This window comes from Maylandia zebra, linkage group LG7 (genome assembly GCF_041146795.1).
Source record: "Maylandia zebra isolate NMK-2024a linkage group LG7, Mzebra_GT3a, whole genome shotgun sequence".
NCBI classification, from domain to species: Eukaryota; Metazoa; Chordata; class Actinopteri; order Cichliformes; family Cichlidae; genus Maylandia; species Maylandia zebra.
In genome coordinates, this window is record NC_135173.1 from 24,809,118 (window position 1) to 24,833,367 (window position 24,250).

At 39.3% G+C, this 24,250-nt stretch overlaps 1 protein-coding gene across 1 annotated transcript; it reads right to left on the bottom strand.

The window, feature by feature from the left end:
- Positions 1 to 8,737: 8,737 nt before the first annotated feature.
- On the bottom strand, positions 8,738 to 23,153 carry rassf9 (Ras association domain family member 9). Its single transcript, XM_004564450.4, has 2 exons — positions 22,993 to 23,153; positions 8,738 to 15,345 (listed from the first exon to the last, which is right to left on the bottom strand). Exons 1-2 carry the CDS (start codon positions 23,037 to 23,039, stop codon positions 14,085 to 14,087), a joined length of 1,308 nt encoding a protein of 435 aa, XP_004564507.2. The 5' UTR covers positions 23,040 to 23,153; the 3' UTR covers positions 8,738 to 14,084.
- Between the last annotated feature and the right edge of the window lie 1,097 nt (positions 23,154 to 24,250).

Consider the following 24,250-nt stretch of genomic DNA (forward strand, 5'->3'; position numbering starts at 1 on the left):
GATGACATTAGAAATAACCAGTTAAAGTTTCATGTTTATCTGGGCATTTGTAAGCAAGACAAGCAGTTCAATGTTCCATTATGTTTTCCTTTGGACTGAACCACATGAAACACTGTGTTATATCTCTGTTTTCTCTGTTTTCACACAGAAAGAGACTCTCAAGTGCCTAAGCATGTCTGTCTCCTGTAACTGCTGATTGTCAGTGCAGTCCTCCAGAATACATACAGTTAGGCTCCACTTTGACTGCTGACCTTTCTCTGCAAAAACATGCCACTTCCTTGAGTTCCTGTGCTGCCTGGCACCATCCTCATGGAGTTTATGGAACAGCCTTCCATTTTTTCTTAGAATTAGTAATGTTAGAAATATACGTACAAAGTAAAAAAAAAATCTAGGGGTATTCCTCACCATCGGATCTCTATTCAAATGTACAATTATAATATGATGCATCTCATCTTTTCTCAGTGGCCAACTCTCCATGCGGGCACGTTTGCCGTATTGGATTTGGGATATTGGTGATCAGAGTAAACACTCATCTGTCACACAGTGTGACTGTGATGGTTTTTATCTGCGTCTTAATTTGCTACATTTTAAGAGAAAACTGTAATGTCTGCATGAGTGTTGCATGAGCGAACAAATGCAGGAAGATCAGACAGAGGATCTGATCTGTTCACACAAAGCAATTGATTTAGTTGCATTTTACAAATTTACACAAGTTTCTTCAGTGGACTTGAGCAAGAAGCCTATCAATGGGTCTAATTTTGAGCCTGATTGATATGCTTTATTTCAACATATTGTCTTGTTGCTTACAATGAAAACTATGAATTTGAATTCCATGCTTTATTACTGTGACGTTTATTGCCTTCTCCCACAGTGTGTACGCATATGAAGACAATAACAACCCGTAAAAAAATTACTGTTTGTAAATATTTTTGAGCCCATGTCAATGGCCAGCTCATTTCTTATCTTTTGCATTCCTCCCAAAGGGCAGTAACTGCTGCCCTGAAAGCCCCCCATTTGACAGGAAACATAGCAGGAAGCCACTACCCACGAGCGCACAGGAGCAACAGGAAGAGGCCTCGGCCCACCCCTGCTCCGTCATACAGCGAAGCGAGAGGAATGCAGCTCTTTGTGTCAGAGTCAGCACAACCTCAAATCATAGCTTTTGTCTCTTTTTCTTGACATGCAAAACAGGTGTATTGGATTTATAGTCGAGTCTGAATCTGACTATTTATTTAAATGGTGAATTCTAAAAATTCAGTTTAGAACATTTTGGATCTTTATGATAATAATAGAAAAAAGTCAAACCTGCAATTGGCAGCAGAAAATATGGAGAAAGTTTGGTTACAGTGAAAAGACTGTAACAGAACAAGGTTTCTGAGCTTTTTCCATTGGGACTTTTGCACCTTTTCACAAGTACAGAGCTGGGCTTAACTGCCAAGGAGCTCAGTGTGCTTTCAGTCCCCATGGCGATGAGTTGTGGAGGAAACAGCTGCTGTAGATTGTGGGCTTTTTTGTTTACTTGTACAAGTAGTAGGCATATACATGTCTGTGAATGCTCTATATGTGCATTAGTGTACAGGATGTACTGTATGTCTGAGTGACTTTGCAATAACAGGACCCTCTCTGTAAGTAAGGCCCAAATCATAATCTCTCAGGCAGGGGTCTTCAAAGTGCAAGCCCTGGAGGGGGAAGTATGTCTAGATTAGTCCTGTCATCTAGGCTCAACATGGCACAGGAAAAAAGAGAGCCTCTTGCCCACCATCAAAGCCACAGCAGATCTCAACTCAAAGAATCGGTCGTCAGTAGTTTGCCACTTCAAACCTTTTGCGAGTCAAGCTAGTTCTTCAAAGTCTTCTTTTTTGCTTGCTTCTTTTTGAATCAGAAGTGTATTAGCCTGATTGTTCTTTTTAACAGCAACATGTAACTCAGTACCTCCCTCCACCCTCCTATTCTCTGTATGATAGTTGAACTTGAAATAACTTGGAATATGTTTTCCGCCATATACAAATTACTTTTCTAAGGTGCTTACATTATACATCCTTCCTTTAGAAGGTATAGCATATATTTTCACCGCTATGCGGATGACACCCGACTTCCATCTATCCGTGAAGCCAGATAACACACACCAATTAGTTAATCAGCAGTAATGTCTCAAAGATATAAAGACTTCTAATTTCCTGCTTCTAAATTCAGATAAAACTGAAGTTCTTGTACTCGGCCCTAAAAATCTTGAAAAATCGATTTATAATCATATTCTTACTGGCATTAATGGCATTACCCTGGCTTCCAGTAGCATTGTGAGGAAACTTGGAGGTTTTTTTTTTTTTTTAAACCAGTATATGTCCTTCAGTGCACATATAAAAAAATATGTAGGGCTGCTTTCTTCCATTTGCGCAATATCTCTAAAATTAGAAATATCCTGTCTCAGAGTGACACTGAAAAACTAGTTCATGCAGTTATTACTTCTAGGCTGGACTAAATCCTGCTCCTCATGTACAAGGTCTTAAATAATCAGGCCCCATCTTATCGTAATGACCACAAAGTACCGTATCACCCCATTAGAGCACTTCGCTCTCGCACTGCAGGCCTACTTGTTGTTCCCAGAGTATTTAGAAGTAGAATGGGAGGCAGAGCCTTCAGTTTTCAGGCCCCTCTTCTGTGGAACCAGCTTCCAGTTTGGATTTGGGATACAGACACTATCTCTACTTTTAAGATTAGACTTAAAACTTTACTTTTCGATAAAACATATGGTTAGGGCTGGATCGGGTGAATCTTCCTTTAGTTATGCTGCAGTAGGTCTAGGCTGGGGGATTCCCATGATTCACTCACTGTGTGTTTATACACCTTACTGCATTTAATCATAATCATAACTGTTATTATTTATCTCTGACTCTCTTCCACAGCATGTCTTCTATCCTGTTTTCCTTCTCTCACCCCAACCGGTTGCAGCAGACAACCAGCCGCCCCTCCCTGAGCCTGGTTCTGCTGGAGGTTTCTTCCTGTTAAAAGAGAGTTTTTCCTTCCCACTGTTGCCAAAGATCATGCTCACTGGGGGCAATATGGTTGTTGGGGTTTTCTCTGCTTTCTTTGGATTATTGTAGGGTCTTTACCTTACAATATAAAGTACCTAGGGGCAACTGTTATGGTGATTAATTGAATCGAATCCAATTAATCGATTGCTATATTTATGGTAACTGGACTGTATCTCTTAACACTATAATCATATAATAATTCTAATTCTAATTTGTCTGATACGTATTACCAAAGACAAAACTGCAAAACAAACTAGATTCGTATCAGTCTCCTGTGTGATCTTTGTTTAGTGGTAATTAGTAAATCTTGTAAATGATAGCAGCATGCATGTTAGTATGGTGATTTAGCTCAAAGAAAGCTACTGCGTAAAACAGCTGGTAGGGTGGCTGGAGATTTTTGTTTTAATTTAACTAATACCTGCTCTAAAATAGGGCCGGAATTCTTTCTTTGAGTAATGTTTAGAAGAAGAAGTTTTACTTGTTACAACTTTTTAAATGTTTTTTACTTCTGTGTATGATGTCACTGCCTATCCAACTGTGTATCAGTCGCTGCAGTATAACAGTCCAGTTCTGAGCCTACAAGAATCTGCATCACTGCACATATATGCAGCATCTGGACTTCTTTAAGTTTCTTGACGACGTTTCACCTCTCATCCGAGAAGCTTCTTCAGTTCTAAGAGCAATTGGTGGAGCATCTCGTTTTTTAAGCCCTATGGGAGTGCGCCCAAGAGGGTCATGGACCCCCTGTTGATCCTCTACCTAATCACACGAGCCAAGGTATGAAAACAGGTTTGGGTCACAATCAGCCAAGGTTTCAGGTGAAACCATTGTGAAACCTAGCCCCACCTTATCATGTGATTTAGTGAGTGGATGTGAGTGGGCGTTAAGGCATCTGGGATCTCAACACTGGATTACAGAGGGCAGACAGTTGGTGTCGTAAGCCACCACCTCTGTTCCTCCACCTCTGGTCATTCACAGTGGACATAGATGGCTTTTCTTTCCAAGCTCCTTAGACTACGATGACCTGACCTATATGAGCTGACCCTGGCCATTCATTAAACACAAGAATCCTAATGACTGCTGTGTAGGAGTGAAATAAGGAGTCCCATCTCTACTCCCACCACTGGCCTCCGGCCAAACCTCCTGAGGTGGCCCATCACCTCTGCTGGCCTCAAGGTAAGCTACCAGAGGGTCTCCCTTGCTGGCCTCCTGTCGACCCTCTGAACTGTTTTGGCCCCTGTGCTGGCCTTCTGGTTGGCTCCGTGAACTGCTTAGTCCCTGCCACAGGCCATCTGGCCAATCCTCCAAACTGCTCCTTGTTTCAGACTCTGGCATCATGTTTTAGTTTTACTTCCTGTATCTTATTTATCTTAAGCTGTTGCACCGGCTTGTTTACCCATCTATTGCCCTTTGTCCTAATCACCCTGTGTGTATTTACAGACTCAGTTCTCCCCTTGGCCTTTGTCATAACGTCTGTTATCCTTCCATCGTGTTCCCGTTATCATCCCCATTGTGTCTTCTGCTTATATTTATATTATATTGGGGCCACATTGCATAACTCGTGACACACTATGCAGGATGTGTTCCTCAGAGGTACAAGGAGACAGCCTTGATGGGACCAAATTAGGTATAATTTAAAAAAATGTAAAAAGTTTTCATATTGCGCTATAATAATAATGGCAACCAAACCTGTTGTTCTGGGTCTTTTGTTATAGACTAATCTGAGAAATATTCTTTAGAAGCCGTTTGCAACAGAGCATGCAAATCCTTGGCAGGTGACTGGTTGAACCATCTATCACTCTTGAAGGATAACTCACACCTAAAACATGTCTGCACCTGCCACTAGGTCCTCATGCATGTAAGTCGTTTTGTTCAACAAACCGTTGTTTCGTCACAGGTGCATGGCTTTAGGTGTTATCACATTCTTTCTTCACAAATTCCTATTATTCACCCAACTTCCCAAGGAAATTATTGTTCAGGACCTCTTACCAGTGCTTTTGGTTCAAAATGTGCTTTTTAAGAATAATTTTGACACTGACATTCTGGTCATTGTCATGCTGATGATCTTTTAATCTGAGCTAAATATGCAATTTTTCTGTGAGACAACCGATGTCGCTCAGAAATGCTCGCCCAAGAAATACAAATATGATTAAATAAATCTGGAAATTATATGAAAATATGGAACTAATTGATCCTATGCCAGATGCTTTAAGAGCACTAGATTAGACTAGATTCTGATTCATTCAGCCAGGTAAATGGCCTGATATTAATATAAATAATAACTGTTGTGGAGCCCACTTCTTTGAAAGATGATATTGTACAACTGTAAAAGGTTACCCTGAATTAAGATCAACACACACAGTTTAAATAAATCAGACAATAATTGTATACCTGCTGACTCACAAGAATGTGAGTACTAACCGGTTTAGGATTAAATCCTTAGGAATTCTACCTTAATGCAGCTTTAAAATGTGCTTTTTGGCTTTTATCTGAAGGGCTTTATACTAAAGGTGGCTCTTACATCTCTGACCTGACTGAACTGGACCTCCAGTCTAATGTTACTTTGCCAGAAGAATGTGATTTTGTTTGATTGTGCCCACTGAGCTTTCATTCTCCCACTTGGATTATTTCTGCTTCTAGAGCAGCTCAGCCACAGAGCAAAATCCAACTTTTCGTTTCTCCATTTCTTCCTCTGTTTGAACCAACTGGAACCATGTTTTCTGTCTGTGCCTTTGACTGTCTGAGTGGCAGTCTTGTAATAAACGTCTGCGGGGGCAGCGAGCAGCATCAGAGAACACCTGTCGAAAGGCCAGGGCAGCAACTCTAATAAAGAGGAAAATTAACATCCACGCCAAAAGAAAATGTGTTTACAGGAGCTACAAGGAGAGAAGTGGTGGTGGGAGGATTCAAAGGATTTGCAAAGAAACATTAATGTTGGGGAACAAATTTAAAAATTTTCTGCAGTAAACAACCGCACGACCCAGATCACATTTCTGAAATTTTATCTTTAACACACCGTGCACACACACTCACTCGCGCGGTTCCCTGTTTGCACTCTTGCTTTTATCTGGCAGCAGTCATAGTTTATTGCACTTTGGGCTTTTTTATAGGGTGACTCATGACTTGGCTTCATGGCTTTTGGATGGGTGGCACTACAAAAGTGCTTTGATTGAGGCAATTAAGCCCAAGGCATTTAAACTACTTTGACAGGTCCCAATTTGTCCAAGGTGAACTCAGATGTGACTGACTGGGGCTGGCTGCTGGGACTGTTGGAATGCCACATAAACAGCATTTGATGCAAGAAACAATCCTGATGTGTTTTGCTTTAATTCCAGGTCATACTCATAAAATAAACGTCCCCAGTCTGAATTCAGTATGTATAGCGAGAGGGAAGTTACACAAACAGACACAGATACTTTGATTTTAGTATAATAAAACTACATTTACTGCTGGGTGTACTGTGGTAATGTTTCTCCACACAAACACGTGGAAACAAAAACTGAATGTGTTTTGCACGCTTCTTCAATCATTTCCCCGCTTTACAAGCCACTGAACTTACAGTGATGATTTAGAATTTGTTCATTTCACTCAACAATTAGGCACGGTAGTCAGCTGGATTTTTCTGTCTCACCTCATCTGCCACAAACTCGGAGTAGTAATGGCGTCTGTAAGAATTTTACAGTATTATTCCACTGAAAAGGAATCATGTCAGTGTCCTTGCTGGCAATTTACTGTGCCTTTGAGATCAAACAAAAGCTTCAATTCAAATAGCAGTCCTATCTGGGTGTTTTCTATTGTAAAGAACCTACAACCTCAAGGAATCAAGTGTTCCCCCATGAGAAGGCACTTGAAGACGGTGGGGACAAAAAACGTCAGCTTAACAGGAAAAAACCCTCTAGAGTAGTTGGGGACAAGGTCAGAAAAGAGAGAAAATGCACTACAAACTGTGCAAACTATTGGACGGAAGAGAGAGAGAAATTAAATAATATTTAATGACAAAAAGTGGGGGTGAAGCAGAAATGTTTGATGCATCACAAGAAGTCCCTCAGTAGCATGAGCCATTAGTTATAGCTATGGTAACCGGCACTTTGCAGTTACCCGAGCCATCTGGAAAAAGCCTAATTAAGTATTTTTCACTCTGAACATGATCTTAAAAGCAGAGGGTTGTGCCTTTAAAACCTGTTTTCACAGGACAGGAGTGTGACAGTTAAGTAATTATTTAAACCAGCTCTTCATGTTGTTAGGTTTGCTCCAAGACACAAGAATTGTGGGTTGGAAGCTGCTTCCTGAGCTCACTCAGTCAACCATTCGCAAACTTGAAATGACAATTATCAGTTCATCTTGATACTCCCAGGTTTTGAACGCTGCTTAACAAACCATAGCTGCAGCACACTTTGCATACGACGGTGTGCACATTGTTTTCCTCACTATTAATTCACTTTTTTCTGAGTTTAAAAGATCTGGTTTTCTCAAGGCTGAGATAAAAACATCAGATAGATGTAATAGATTTAATACATTTAGTAAATTCCTCTTTGATCTTTTTGACAAGCATGTTTTTGTTTGTCTGTAATTTGAGATACTATGTTTCTGGGTAAAGATATACTACACACAAAAATATACATTAAAAAATCAGCTCTCATCTTCAGCACAGGCAGCTGATGCCAGATTATGGTTTACTCAAACTGCCCAGTTGTAGTAACTGGATGGACTGAACAAAGACAGGTTTGCAGTGTCTCTAATTGTCATTTTGGTAGATGTAATTATTGTTGTCAGCAAACACACTTGTGAGCTGGTAAGTCTTTGAATTGCTGATCTGCAGCAGAGAGAAGAGGTAAATGTTACCTGCAGCGTCCTTCAAACAAAAAAAGTATTTCTGTGGGAAGTATTTAAAACATTGCATATTTTCAAGGCACCTTGACAGTAAATGGAGTTTTCTTTTACCCCTTTCACTTAAGCACTGCTTCTGAGGCTTTTCAGCCTGCCCATGATTGGAAATGTATACCCAATCTTTGTTAAATGTCTTTTGGTGCGTCAGCTGCCTTGGCAGCAAATAGTTTGCGAAAGAACAAGCAGCTCCTTAACACCCTAAAGAACCAGAGCCAAAATCTCTGTTCATTTTAATATTTACTGCCATTTGAGCACAGTAGGTGCCTGAACACGTTTAACTGCAGAAAGAGGTGAGTTTGTATTTTAAGACCTCTATTTGCCATTTTCAATAGACCCCTGCAGAGGTTGCAATGGAAATTTTTTATTTTGGATCTACTTTCTTTTGGCTTCCTCTTAGTATTTTTGTTTTATTCGACCTAATCCAGAACTTTTACATTTCAGTTCATCGTACAGTGCAAAGTGTAATTATGTAACGCTTGATGTGCTAAATTATTTCAAATGGAGATGTTAAAGTATGCAGCCACTTGCTATAACCACCGCTGCAGCTCTTCTGTGTCGTGGCCTGCTGCTCACTTATGAGCTTTCTGAAATCTATTAGCATAGCAGTTATTTAATTTTGGTTGGTTATCACAGATCGTACATTTTCCCCTTAATGCCTAGTGCATCATATTTCATACACAAGTTTTATTTTAAGTTTTTGAGACTTTAACAACATCGGTATGACCCCCCCCCCCCCCCCCCCCCCAAAAAAAAGGCACAATAAATTGCACATTGCATTTCTAAGCAAACCAAACGTGTTTTATTCTTAAAAATTGATGGAAGGTTTAAAAAAACAAAACAACAAAATGCTTCAATTACAAAGAATTTGAATATTCTGGCCATAATTTCATGGTTCAGACTTTAAATGATTATTACTTCCAATGCTAGCCAGTACCAAACTGAGATCTCAACATCCAGCTTTGTGTTTTAATGCCTCCTAAATTCATTCAATCACAAACAGCCCAGCAGAGCCCTGCCAGGAACATAGACCCTCTCATATGAGACTCACAGACAGTTTGGACTTCAACATTCTCCTCAACCATAAGAATGAACAGCAGCAAGGCCGTTAGATCCTCGCTCTCTATATTGTTGAAATAGGATACCTTATAATTACATCTATTGAACACGCTGCTTTGCACATGGCTTCTTGAGGCTCTTATTGACTTGAGAAGGGGGTTTATAAGAGCAAGTGAGGCTGTTGTCAACACTTGAATCGCTCATTTCTTTTTCCTATTTCCTGTTATTGTGGGACCAAATGATATTTGGCTTTAAACAGTCTTGGAGCAAGAAGAGCAGCCATATAAGCTTCTGCTTCAACACATGTGGCTGTTCCAGAGGTACTTGAAGCCCTTGATTCTGAACCCCACATTCTCCTGCTAGTATCTGAGAACCTGTTTTCTGGCTTACGTTGATCATGTGGTGTCTGAGGCACGACACTGTGCTCTTGATGTGAACAGATTTTATTTTTGAAAATTTGACTCATCCAAATTCAGACTTGCTGTCAGAAACACCCACATTCTCCTCGTGTGTCCATGACTTTTTCAGGAAGTTATTGCTTCACATGCTCAAACTCTTCAATTTATTGATGCTTGTAAACAAAGGAGTTTGATTCTGTTGCTCCCCCTGAGGTATTAAGAGCACTGATGACTCATGCAGTGAAATTTCACCCTCCGGCATTGCACTTGTAAACCATTATTATCATTTTTAATTTGATCTTTCAACATAGACACGGCTGATTTTTCTGACTTTGGTTTCAACCTGTTCTTATTTTTGCATGCTTTTTTTCAGTGAGGGGGCCCTCGTGATATTTTCACTTACGGTTGGACCAGCCTTTGTGGGATTTTAAATGTGCACTGGTGGCTCTGATCAAAGCACAATCCACATCAATATCATTCAAGCACATGTAACTTCGGTTCAGTGTGTGTTGTGCTGTGACTGTCCTTCAGTGGTCCTGTTGGCATTAACCTGCATGTTAGCCACAAAGTTATTCTCATTACATATGAAAGATTTGCTACCAATCCACCTAAGCCGTTAAAGAACACAGTAGTTTAATACAATGCCTAGTTAGCACAATCATGATTTTCACTCCATACGTCATAAAACCTCTGCACGTAGTGCAACACTCATTATAAGCTAATGTGTCATATGCGTAATCATAAGAACCAAAGTACAACCATGGCTGTAGCCACAGTCTGTCTTTTATCTGCCTCAGCGGCAGACAGCTAAGCAATCTAGCTCTTCTATCTAGATGCTGTGACTCATAGTGAGTGAGTCTGCTGTGGCCACAATCAGTGGGGTCACTTACAAAATGCAGTATCAAAAAACAGCTTGGGCTCTCTCTACAGATCAGAGGGAAATCAAACTTTATCATGACACAATGAAAACTATTTGGTCTGTGGCTCTTTATTTGATCATTTCCTTCAAATGCGCCAAAAGTATATTTCTTAAAAGTTTAATAAAACTAATCCGATCTTGTTGGATTTTGGAAAATGTTAGCGCCTGGTTAGTAGTTGGATAGCAGACTGTCTGGTCAGATCAATCCCCAGATATTTCTGTGTTCCCCATGTCTCAAAGAGCAAGATGGGCAAGATACTAAACCCCAAGTTTTCCCTGATGTATCCATCGGAGTGTGAGTGAGTTAGATAAAAGTGCTTTTGTATAGATAAAACCACTATGTGCATGTATGATAATGTGATTGACACTAGAAGAAAGTGCTTGAGTTCTCAGAAAGGAGTAGAAAGGAGCTATAGAAAGCCTGGTCCATAACACCATAAACCTCCATTTCATCAACAGGTTGGGGATGCCAGTGCAAGATTGCTTCGAACTGTAAGCTCTCAGGCCTTTCATGCTTGGTTACTTGGTAGCTTGAAGGAGCAAAGACAGAGGGCAGGGTGGGTGAGTCAATTAGTGTGTGAAATAGATATCCTCTGCTTTTTTCCAGCCCAGCTCTGCCCTGAGCACAAAGTGTTCATCTGTCAGCAGTACCTAGACATGAGGAGAGTGTTCGCTGTTGTTTGTGCTAGCCTGGTGACCATCTCGTCTGATTATATGGTGCCTGAGGACTCTGAGGTAACTGTGTCATATCTCTATGGTGACTGAGAGCTTAATTCAATTCAATGGGTATGACACACTAGTTTTTTCCCCCTTTTAACCTTAGAATAAAGATTTTCTAGAAGCAGCCCAGTGCTTAACTATTTTTTTTTTTTGCATTTTTAATAACCCAAGATTTTGTGCCTATACAAATGGCAACTAAAATAATAATAATAATGATAAAAAACATTGGAAGATGTATTCTTCCCAAAAAGGACACAAAACTACGCCAGTCTCCAGGCGTAGATTTGTGTTTGATCAAAACCAATTTGTAAGTGTTTAAAGACCCTAACTAGATGTGAAACTGTTGGAAATGTGGCAAGCAGCCCTATGATTTCAAATCCTATGATTTGTATAAGAAGATACCCTTCCTTAGTCAGCGCTGTTGCTAGGCTTTATTTATAAGACAATCAAATCCTAAACAAATGGTGCCGAAAAACCCAACGACAGTGTTTTTAGTTATTTAAAGTATTAGCTTTTATTATGAAAGTCAAGATGTACATTGTTCTTTATAATAGCTTATGTTTTAAGATGTTAAAACACAGGGCGTGTGAATTGAATTTGGTGGATAGTGAATATAGTGTTTGATTAGGCAGGTAGCGAATAGTGATTTGTCACAAAATTACATCTGAAAAATACAAACCCATTTCCAAATAAGCTGGAACGTTGTGAAAATTGCAAACAAAAACAATGCAGTGATAAGCAAATCTCATAAACCCATATTTAATTAACAAGAGGATACACGTTCAATGCTTAAACTGAGAAAAATGTGGCATTTTAAGAAAAAGATATTAGCTCATTTTGAAATTGACTGCAGCAACACATCTCTGCATGACAAAAAAGTTGGAAGAGAGCCACGTTTATGCTGTGTAGCTTCCCCTAAGTCTGTAAACATGTGGGAACTCAGGAGAACGGTTGCTGGACTCGTGGGAGAGGAATGTTTTCCCATTCTTATTTGATATAAGATTCTTTTTCTTCTTTGTCATATTTTTGGCTTCCCATGTTTTCAGACTGTGTCATTTTACTGACCTGTTGCCAAATTATCTGAAAAATGTCCCACCAGCTATTTATGTACCAGAAATTGTTGTAACTTGAATTTCGTTTGCCCTTCACCAACTTTTCTGAGACATGCTGCTGTCACCAAATCCAAAATGAGATAATATTTTCATGAAATATTAAAATGTTTGAAATGTTTACGAGCAAAATGGGTTTACAAGATTTGCAGATCTCATGAACCCATTGCATTTTATTTTTACTTGAATTTTACACAATGTCCCAAAATTCTGGTAACTGGTAGTTTGGTAACTACAGTAAATAAATAAGCTTTTCTTTTACAATTGTGCCTTTCTCAGTAATTACTTATATTACTTGCAGAAGCATAAGGTGCTGCGAAAAAGTATTTGCCTCCTTCCTGATATCTTATATTTCTGCATATTTGTCACACTGTTTTAAACATTAGACAAAGATAACCCGGGTAAATACAAAATGCACTTTTTAAATGATGATTTTATCTATTAAGGTAAAATAACTAAATGCAACAAGGTCTTGTGTCAAAAACGAAACCCCTAAACCCAATAACAGGTTGTGCCAATCTTAGCAGCATGGACTGCAATTACACATTAGCAATAACTGGCAATGAGTCCTTCACATCACTGTGGAGGAACTTTGTTCTACTCTTCTTTGCAGAATTGTTTTAATTAAGCCCCACTGGAATATTTTTGAGCATGAACTAATTGAGATGTTATGCCAAAACATCTCAATTAGATTTCAGTTTGGACTCCTTGTGAGCTCATTGCTCTTTGTGTGTATTTAAGCCATTCAGTGGCGTACTTTGGATCATTGTCCTGCTGCATAACCTCAGTGCACTTGAGTTCCAGGTGATGCCGTCTGCCAGGATAGAGTCTGTTCGGTAGAGAGTTGCCAAAGCCTTGATGCAGGAAAGCAGCCCTAGACCATCACACTACCACCACTGCGTTTGACTGTTGGTATGATGTTTTCCTTATGAAATGCTGTGCTACCTTTTACGTCAGGTGTAACAGGATGCAAACCTTTCAGAAAGTTCTGCTTTTGTCTAATCAATCCACAGAATATTCGGGAATCAAGTTGTTTTTGGTAGATGTGACACAAGGTTTTGTGTTCTTTTTGGTCAGCAGTGATTTTCACCTTGGAACTCTGCAATGGATGCCATTTTTATCTATTCTCTTTCTTAGTGTTGAATCATGAAAGCCTTAGAAATGACTTTGTAGCCCTTTCTAGACAGAAAGATGTCATCTAATCACAGTTAAATAATGATATATCAAGAAGGGGCAATTACCATTTGAAATCGGGCGAACTAGGTTTGTATTTACAGAATAGTCAAGAACAGTGTTTAAAGTATATTTTTCTTTTACAAATACTACATCAAAACTATTATCTTTTTGTTTTAATATAAAACATTGTTAATAGCCTTAAGTGTGTAAGAAGTGCAACTTAATAAATAGCTTGAGGACTTTACAAAAAGCAAAAAGCTTATTTACTATCATCTAAAGTGACAAATCTAAACATCTAAAAATTGGTCTTTGCATCTCTGTTGGCAATTAAAAATGGGAAAACCTTCTATCAATAATGTAGGATTATAAGTAGCGCACGCACAGCCTCAGTTAGTGTCTTGCATGTATTATTTCATGTTACACTGATACCTAACCATCTGTTACTTTGATACCTGAGAAAATTATTCATATTAAACAAGGATATGTTTTGCATCTTGCAAACTCTTTGCAAAAACATTTTTGACCAATTTTCTGTGAACACGTTTAAGAATCAACCACAGTACTCTTGTATTAATTTGTTGGAACCCAAGTTGACATTTCTTACATTCTTCTTTTTGGCATGGTGTGATGACGATGCAACAAAGTTCCGGAGACACTAAAAATTGCAGAAAATGTGTCTTTTTGCTAATTTTGCAAGCACAGAGCATGAAACAAAGAGCACATGTGAGGAGTAAAAAACTGCAGCTGGTGACTGAAGAAGAACACATTGCTGAGTGAACCGGGTTCTTCAAACGTCTGTGTCCAGCGGGGGAGGGAAATCGAGACACGGTGACAGAGAGTCCTGACTGTGTGTGGAGCTAATCCCAGTGTCTGAGTCTGTGTCTGTAATGTCTAGAGGGGACAGGGTGTGTTTGAGTTTCACTGTCTGAGAAATGCCGCACTGGGTCTCACTTTTCCCTTGGACTGTTATGGGCTGCTCCTCCTCTGTGCTGTCCGTGATTTGCAATGAGCTCAGCTGGGCGGCTAGCTGCCAGCACTCTTGATCCTTAGAAACCAGTGTATTGTCAAAGTACTTTATCTGCTTGTCTATTTCAGCAGCTTGGTTGTGAATGGAAACACCGGTGAAGAGGCTGTGATTCAGTTCGCCCCGCAGCCTCTCGATTTCAGCAGTATAAAATGCTTCGTCTGTGTCAGCGGGGATCCAGGAACCAGTGGCCATTCCTTCCTGGTCTTCATCTTGAGCCAGAGCGAGGCTGGCCTTCCTAAGCTCAGCGTCAATTTCATGGGACAACTGGAGGATGAGTTCCTGGTGCCTCTGAACCTCCATGTCCAGCTGTACAACCCCATCGCTGGTGTACAAGTATTCTTGCAGCTGCTCCTCAATGTGTGCCTCGGAATTTGGACTGCAGGCCTGAGCCAAGGAAGTCTCCGACTTGGTTTCTTGCTGGACTTGCAGCTCAATCCGCTCAATCTCTGAATCTAGCTCCCTTATCCGCTGGATCTGCTCTCTAATTGTGTGGTCCTGGTTGAGAATAAGTTGCACCATCTGGTCGATCTCCTCTGCACCTAGGGAGCTTTTGCTCTCCATATGAAGTTTCTCCAGCTTTCGGAAAGCTTTTTTTACCATGCGCTTTTGTTTTTCCGCTGGCAGAGACTGGGAATACTGAGCACGACCGTGCTCACATCGCTTCAGCTTGGCCCCTTTGCACTTTCCACCTTTCTTAGCAGGCTGAGGCACGAAATCACTGGTTTTAACTAGAATAAACTGTATGAAGGGCCTCTGATCACCCCAAGCATACCAGAGTCTCAGTATTCTGGTAAGAGGTGGCAAAGCTCTCTCGAAACCCTTCCACCGTTCAACGAGACAGAAGTCTTTGGGTTCTCCATCCAGTAGCCGCTTGCTCTCTGGGACTGACTTGTGATCATCCAGCAATGCCTGAATCATATCTGCACATGTCGTATGCTTTGTTACTCCACAGACAACCTTCTCTTCATTGCAGACAGTAACTTGGATCTCCTTTCCTACCACAGGCTCTGCATCTTTTGTCCTATGCAGAAGACAAAAAAACAAAAGTTACAACTTTGGCTATGCATGAAAACTTGGAAATGCTTTCTTAAGTTAATGCTCTACAATGTTTACACTCTGTGACATTAAAATATAACCCTTCATGTTTCATTGCATTAAGGCGGGTTTGGATTGCTGGTCGTGTTTCCTTCCCCTCACCTCCAACCAGTTGGGGCAGATGGCTGGCCCCCACTGAGCCTGGTTCTGCCGCAGGTTTCTTCCTGTAAATATGGAGTTTTTCCTTCCCACAGTCACTAAAGTGCGACATCTGATTTTTGAAGTTTTCTCTGTTTTCTCTGTATTATTGTAAGTCTTTAACTTGGTGTTGTGTTTTGGTGCTTTATAAATTGAATTGGAATACATTTTTAGTGATAGTAGTAGTTATGTTCACAAATTCAATTCTAGACACGTGCATTTGGGGATTAGAAATGCTCCTTTCTAGACAGCAGTTCAACAAAAGGGTTAAAAAAAATGTAGTTAGATAAATAATCCCAAAAGGAAATTTAGACAGCCATATTTCAACATACTTGCCATCTGAAGTAAAATAAGTCTCTCTCTCTATAATACTTTAAAAGTTGTTTTCCTATTCTAAGTAGTATGTTTTTATGAATGCATCCTTATTTGATGGCTTTCCATTAGGTCAATGAGCAGAAAACTACATTCAGTCATTTTGTGCTTCCTGGCTTGATTCTATTACTGTTTCTCATCGTCTTACTCATCAGAGATGATCACTTAATGGTTCGGTTCTGAGCTATTTAACCTCAAGGCCCTCATTAAGTTTTTGCATGGATCGTAAAACCTGTTCAAAAATTGACCTCTGATGGGCTGAAGATATTCATTTTTTACATCCTTAATGAACCACCGGTAATATTCAGGACCTAATATCCAGTCATTAAATGATAGGCACCGGCAATGCAGACGGCCACAAATAAGAAGATAACATCACCAGACATTTAAATCTGATTTCAGGATAAAGAATGATGTATCACTCTATTATTTATATGAAAGATAACATGTTAGGAACATTCTGCGATTCATGTGTTTCATTAGGGAATCTCTGACTGCCAAGTTTCTGTCTTGGTGAATTATTTAAAGTTAAATTCTAGTCTTCAGGGAAAAATAAGTGACACATAATACTCCTATAATTGCAGACAGTTTAATCGCAAAGAAACCCAGAGAAAGATTATCCACATAAAAATCACAGACACAAAAAAGTAGAACTCCTCCTTTGATGGTTTAACTGCAGACTGATTTTTGTGGGTTAAAGGAATGTTGGTCTGTGGTTTTTCAACCCAAAAGACAATACTTCTTTAGTCAGTTCACAGTAATAGAGAAAAACATTCTTCTAATCCTGGATAATATCACATCTACGAATAAAAAAAGGTTGAAAAAATTAGCCTTAAATAACAAAAGCAGAAAACATCAACAAGGAAATCTGGCTGTAGCTTGTCAGGAAATTTGATATAGTGACACTGATGGGTAAAAGGAATGGGCCAACACACTTGTCTGGAAGTGGGATTTTCATCTAAGCCTTTTAAAATTATATTTCACTTTACTATCTAGATAAATCTGAAGTCTTATCTATATTTACAATGTATTAAAACAGACTTTGGGATTAAAATCAAGTCCTTTGTTTAGCCCAGCTATCAAAGTTCAGTGTTGTTCCTCAGGTTGGTATGCAGCAACGTCTTCACATCTAAACCCTACATCATGTACCTGCTTTGCCTTTATTTGTTCTGATAACCTTGGCCGAATGCAACTTATGCTAATTTACGTCACCAATGCGGGAGGAAGCAAAAAAACCAACCAACCAAACCAAAAAAAACAAAAAACAAGCCACATCCTATTAAGATAGGATACCCCAACCTGCATGTCTAAGACATTGTGTATATTATTCAAAGGGAGAAAGAGGCTTATCTCTCAGTTTGTAGATTTGACAGACTGATACCACAATGTATTGGTTCCCACATAACACATGAACACCCAACTGGAGCATAGTGTAAACATCTGGCGAATAAGGTCTCAGGAATGCAATTCATAGGTTGGTTAATGGTTATTGAGACTCTTGGAGAAAACCGGAGCAAAGCAAATACCTGAGCTATGTGTAGGCCAAACAATTCCAACATGCCTCAAGCATTTAATAGACAACAACCCTTGTTGCTTTGACCATGGAATTTCCAACTTCACCCAATACAACACAGCCCCAGTGCTACTGCTGCACAGGAAAGAAAACAGGCGGTGTACCCAGTACACCGTACATAGTGGCCACATGCTTAAAAAATGAGCTTATCTGACACAACAGCTCAACATCATAGAGCAGTCAATATGTGTTAGGGCATGAACCATGGCATCAACTGTGGCAAGTTTGTGGTGTGTTTGAAAAAGTCTTATTATAATATAATACAATACATTATTTCACTTTTTAACCCATTACTTTTATTAAACATAGTGTCGTTGTCAGCTTAAATTAAAATGCTATGTACAAAACAAATTCATTTGGATGAATTACGAGTGGTAAACCTGACCAATTATGCATATTTTATTTATTATTGATAAAACAATACTTAAAGGTTACTTTCACATGTGCATTAATGGGTCAAAACCTCTCCCACCTTCTCAGCATGTGATGAGGAATCCAAAAATCAGAGCAATTTCATTATATGGGGCCAAAAAATATTTTGTGAGCCACTGTTATACTGTATTGCAAGGATGAAAGAATGGCTGAGGCAAGAAGTGCAAGGGCACGAAAGAAGAAAGGTAAAGGAAAAGGGAACAAAATCATAATTACATGTTCAGTGCAGCATAGCTATACTACACATCTGTAAATACACAATGCAGATGTTTCCAATAAACCTGAACCTGTCACACACTGTCCTCATTTCTAATCTTGCAGGCGAATAAACATGCTGTACATACACTGGCTATTTCAGAAAGGGTGACCCAAGGCCACAGCTGTGCAGGAAGACAGTACAGTTAGGCAGGGAAACACCTGTATTTGTCTCAGGCCACAATCACCAGCACTCAGGCAACATCCTGCCACTATAGTTTTATGCACTGTAGGAGGAAGGGAGGAAAAGAGATTCCATGTTGCTCACTATGGTTACTTTTAATTTTCATTCTACTGTGAAGAAAGAGCTAACAGTTTCTATTACGCGTTATCACTGGAACACATTGGAACTGAAAGCAAATGATTTATTTGGACGAAAAAGAAATAAATATTTCATTTATTCATGAGAATGACTTTTATGAGTCTAATTTAGTTTCCAAATTAGTTAAAGGAATATTTATTGTTAGAGTTCTTTGATTGTTAAGGTCCAGATACACATGCTGCAACTAATGCCAGTGTGAATTGACTTGGAGAATGTCTAAACACTGTAGCTTATGCAATGCAGCCAAAATGGCAAAGCCTCAATGATTCCCAGCAGTTAGTAGATGTGAAGTCTGTGTCCTGCTGTGGCAGAACTTATTGAAAGCTCTTGGTATCCTGCTTTGCATTTCTGCAGCTAACAGCATTATCACTTACATTTAAGGCCCCTGTAAGCCTCAGGGTTGTGAGTCAACTGCTAGTACATCAAAATCCACATAAACTCCCAGCAATTCCTGGAAGTTTTCTGTCACTGACACAACCTTGTAAACAGTACCTAACTTGCACTTTTATGGCTTTTTACATTGCTTCTTATTGAGGAAAACAGCAATTTTTATCAGGGTACTAAAGGGTATTAAAGACGGCTGTACACTAGCCCCTCAGCCTAAATGATAGCATATTTTTTCTTTAAAGCTCTACCTCATAGAACAATGATTCTTCTGCTGTGTTTATTTTGGAAAGAATACTGCAGGAATATGACTCCATTAATGGCAACTTGAATTGTGCTGGCTTAGCCTCACAGACATCACCACTTTGACTTACTGTACTGGCTGAAATGTGGTTAACCAGAACTTTGCGGTGTTTTTTAAGAGCAAACAATTAGATGCATGGCAAACTGTTAGGACTCTGACAAGAGATACACAAGTAGTGCATGCACTGCTGCGCTGATTGCATCGCACCACATACTTTATGAGGGCTGTCACTTTGGGTGCCATTTGATATTCATAGCTTGGGATTACACAGCAGTTCCAGACGCAGCAAATGAGGGTGCCTTCATAGGTCACACTGCTGGGTGGTAAATGACAAAGCTGACACTGATAGTGTAATGAACTCAAAGCTAATGTTGAATTACAGCTTCAGATGACACATACTTTCAAGAAAAACTAAAATATAAAGCCCTTATGGGTGAAGACGGATGTTGCACGGCAACTGGCACAGTACAGGTTCGACTTTAAATTCACACTTGAATGAACCCGAGAAACCTGAGCAGACCCACTTGACCTCACCTTGAACTTAGAGGCAGAGATATCCAGTTAGAACTGGGACGTGCGGGAGGAAACTACCCACACGTCTAAGTTCAGTTTAACCTTAAATTATAGGAATTTCCGTACCAGCTTCTGTGTTGGATGATTACGTTACGGCTGCATTGCGGTAGCATATTGTAATGCTCATAATGACAACCTGGAAGGAATTAACAGTTCCCACTTGTGTGATAAGTTTGCAAGGTACAAGTTACCACAGAGGCCTGTATGCTGGTGGTTTGAGCAAGTCATAGCAAATGACAGAGTTATAGCTCTAAAGTGTCCCGACATGTTTTGGCAGATCAATGACGAAAAAGAGATGCAAATATGCTCAACAGAAACAAAGCTTTGATAGCAGATAGGCAAACATGTCCTTTAGCCTCTGCTGTCAACACGTCTCACTATGGAATCGTGAGTATATTTGGATTTGATTATATTTGCTGCTGATAAGATCACAGGTTTGCTTTTACAGCTCAAAACAGTCCTGAGTGAAACGATCAAACTTACCCCAGATAGATTAATTCACCTTCTATGCAGCATCAACCAATTCAAAATTAAAATCTGTGTGATTTATGCTAACGCCTTCATTTTGTTTGTGGTTTTCATAGCTGTAATACCTCATAATTAGCACTTAACACGAGGTTGATGGAAAAGTCATGAATTTTACTGGCATCTTGATCTGTTCAGTTAAGCCAAGCTAAGTACAATCAAATAAGTAAACATAAATCCTCAAATCACAAATGCTAACCTCAAGTTAAAACCAGAAAAAAAGGCCTATGTGCAATCCAACATTTCTTACTTACTCATCCTGATTTTATGACTAAACTAATGCTGACTGGAAGAACAAGTTCTGATAAAAAGTTGTGGCTGACTGGATCAACTAGAGATGAAGTGAAGACATTTTTCAGCTGTATTTCCTTTAAAAGGAAACTGAATGTGCGCTGCAGGATATGACACAATGCACTGCAGACTCATGACCTCTGCACTTTTTTTTTCTTCAAAAACATAAATGTCAATAATATCAGACAAGTGAAAGGGGACAATAAGAAGCTTGCATTTGCATTTCCTACACTAATCAAAGTTTCTCTTTCTTCGAGACCAACACTTGTAGTTTATCTAACAAATTATAGGTTTGACTGGTGTATATAAAACAATAGGGGTTTACTAAAAAAGGTAAGATATAGAAATCCAAGCCAAAACAAATAAATCATACTAGTCTAAAGTATCTACAAAGTGTCTGTCTGGCTTGGCTTTAACACAGAGAATGCAGAAGAGAAACTATTGGATGCTGGACAGGAGACGTTTCCTCTTGTTCTTATCTGAGGATAAGAATGAGGGATTGCTGAGGAAATAATGTGACTTTTTTATCTGGATATGTTGATCTCTGGGAAGACTCCTTCCCTGATAAGCATCTGTGAGCAGAGACACAACACACCCTGTTTGTTCCTTTCCTATGTGAAATCGCCCACCCCTATTATCTTTTGCCCACAGGAAGTATCTAAATCACCATAACAACCCTTTCTCATTAAAAGAAATGACTTCCCCTGTCCTTTTTAAACACAAACTGTCTTTTTTTTATTGCTTTCAGCAGCCTGCAAATTTGTATTAATCTAGCAATGTTAAAAACTAATTAACAATGCTATAGTGGTGGCTTAGTGCAAGTGGTCACTACATTGCTTTGGTCACATAATTCTGAGGCTTGTATTTCCTGTTGTTTGAAGGATCAGACTCCCTGATTTTAGTATGGAATATTCCAATATTTTTTACATTTACCAAATCAACATTAACGTTTTCTTATTTTGTGAATATTTTGATGCTTCGGCTTGCTCCGACTGCACATGTTGTCAACATCCAGCTCAAAGTTTCACCTCGAGTAGGAGCCAGCCTCAGGTGTCTCCTACTCAAAGTTTCACCTCGAGTAGGAGCCAGCCTCAGGTGTCTCCTACTCAAAGTTTCACCTCGAGTAGGAGCCAGCCTCAGGTGTCTCCGAAGTGAAGCGTTTGACATGTCTAAAGATCTAAACACTTGAGATAATTATAGGTGCCTCGATGATAATTACTATGCAAGAAAAAAAAAATAAGACAGCCACTGGAGACAACTTCAGTCAGACTGTTTGAAGTTATCAAAGATAATTCATCTCAGCTCTGTGTGATGTGAAAATGCATCAATTCTGCTGATGGTGCCTCTGTCAAAGTGTTGTAATTTAGCACTGTACACTACCATACCTCTCAGCGTTGTTGCTGTGTTTGGTGTTAATTGAGACCCTTAATGAGTAAAGCTAATTAAAACCCTTTAACTTTCCTTGTCTTGATCTTGGCAGCAAGGGATTCAATCATGACCTAGATACTCAGAAAGAGAACTCTGTTTACCAGCTCTGCACAACAAAAGTCTGTAGTCAACAAAAGAAGCAGAATGTCTACACCAATAACAGACGACAGCTTGTGGCTCAGTAACTCTACTTTCCTCCTTGCCTTTACAGAACTGTAGCTGGACCCCAGCTGCAGAGAGAAGCACATCAAAAGGCCAAGCTACGCTCTTAGGGAAATTGCAAAAAGCAAATTATGGTAATACAGATTACATGATCTCTACTACTTTGTACGTGTACATATGTGTGTGCGTTTTTTTATAATAGCAGAAGAAAGTCCAAACGTTTACAAGCTAATGTACAGTAGGCCTGCAGTGTTGTAAACAAACAAAGACCACCACTAAAAGGCACATCACTCATTGGCACACTGATAAAATCGTTCATGTATAGTTACATTAAAAATGTAACATGAAAAATCTTAACATGTGCACACACGGACAGGTTCGCCAAAACTGGCTTTTAATTAGTAAAATTAATATATATTACTCCCCAAATAGTATTAAGGAAATTAAGAATGAATTGGTTTAAGATAGTAATAACCTTGATGAAAAAAAGGACGCTCAAAATCTCATATTCCACGGAAGTGTATATTATTTCCTTGGAATTCAGTATGGAGGTTTGTCAGTTTTTCTAACTGGACCGGGGAGACATCATTTTTTAAAACAATAATAATAGTCAAAAAGATGATATGCAGAACTAAATTAACAACTTAACTGCGTTTTATTTTGTGCTGCTCATTCGTAGTTCGATGCGCGCCGAGTTGAGCGTAAATCGTCTCCCTCACGCATTTCATTGTAACGTCTTTTTTTAATGCTCGAAGTTGGGGGAAAACACACTCAACAGGTTTAAAGAAAGCTCATACTCATCTGATCAAGTTACCTGTTTTTCATTCGGGCTTTAAGGAAGTTTTTTCCAAATGGAGCCATGACTCAGGAGCACAAGAAAACAGACCGGCGATCCAAAGTGAGTTACAGTCCAGGCATTGTAGGACGTCGGACACTTATCGGAATGTTTCAGAAAAGTTGACGGGTGTCCCGGGTGCAACTCTATCCGCCCCATCCGAAAAGCGGAGGGAGGTGTTTCCTACAGCCAAACGAGATTTAATGGTGAAACTCTGCCCCCTTCCACCTGCAGGAACAACCTGAACGACTAAACGAAACACTTTCTTCAAAAGGATACTCAGCTCTGCAGAAATACGAAATAACGTAACAATTAGAGAACATTGTAGATTATGTTGAAATATTAGCGGAACTATAATATAAAATATAGAGCAGATAAGGCACAGAATAACAGCATTTCTTTTCATGTATCCACCCTGCTGACGACATAAAAAAAAAAGCTGTAATGTAATGTTACAACATGTTTACATTACAACCCAGGAAAATGTAACATGTTGGGTTTTGATAAATGGTCTTCCTTTCTGGATCAACAAATGTTACATTGAGATGAAACAGCCTGTTTAAAAAAAAAAAAGTCTAAGAGTGTTTGACGCTGTAAATCTCTCAAAGAGCACGTGGTTTTTCAAGCTGTCCTAACACATATTGAAATTATTTAATTGTTTTTGGGGGTTAATTACTAAATAGGGTAGCCACAAAAACACACAGCTAAAACAACTGACTGAGCATTACTTAAACTCATCGTTGAAAGTGATTTTAACATTAGTGTAAATGCTGAGAGCAACAGCCTCCACACTGTATGTGATTTAAACACAATTAGCTTCTTTCAGAATGTAAATGAACTGACTGTCATTTTAAAAACACTCTGAATCTTGTCCTGACATATGGTACATCATAGAAACTGAGTATTTAACAGTATTCCCTGAAAACATGTCTTGTCTGACCATTTTTTAAATTTAAATTTACAATAATGGGAATACATTTCATTACAGTGGAGGTCTCTCTGAAAGTGCTGTAACAAAGTTTAAAGACATGATCCTAGCACTGTTATCTTCAATAATACCATGTACTGACTCATGATGCAAGCAGCTACCTGAATCTTACTCCTTCAGAGACAGATTATCTTGTTACCTATGTAACAGCCCAACTATGACTCAACAAAGCAGAGAAACGTACAGCTTTGTATAAGTCACACCTGTCTTAAAGCAGGCAACTTTTAAACTAGGGAGGAAATGGCATTT

Bases quoted from the DNA above. Each gene is read 5' to 3' on its own strand.
- rassf9 (XM_004564450.4), bottom strand. From the start codon at position 23,039: ATGGCTCCATTTGGAAAAAACTTCCTTAAAGCCCGAATGAAAAACAG. The intron at 15,346-22,992 runs GTAACTTGATCA...TCTTCTGCATAG, and splicing joins AAAGCCCGAATGAAAAACAG to GACAAAAGATGCAGAGCCTG.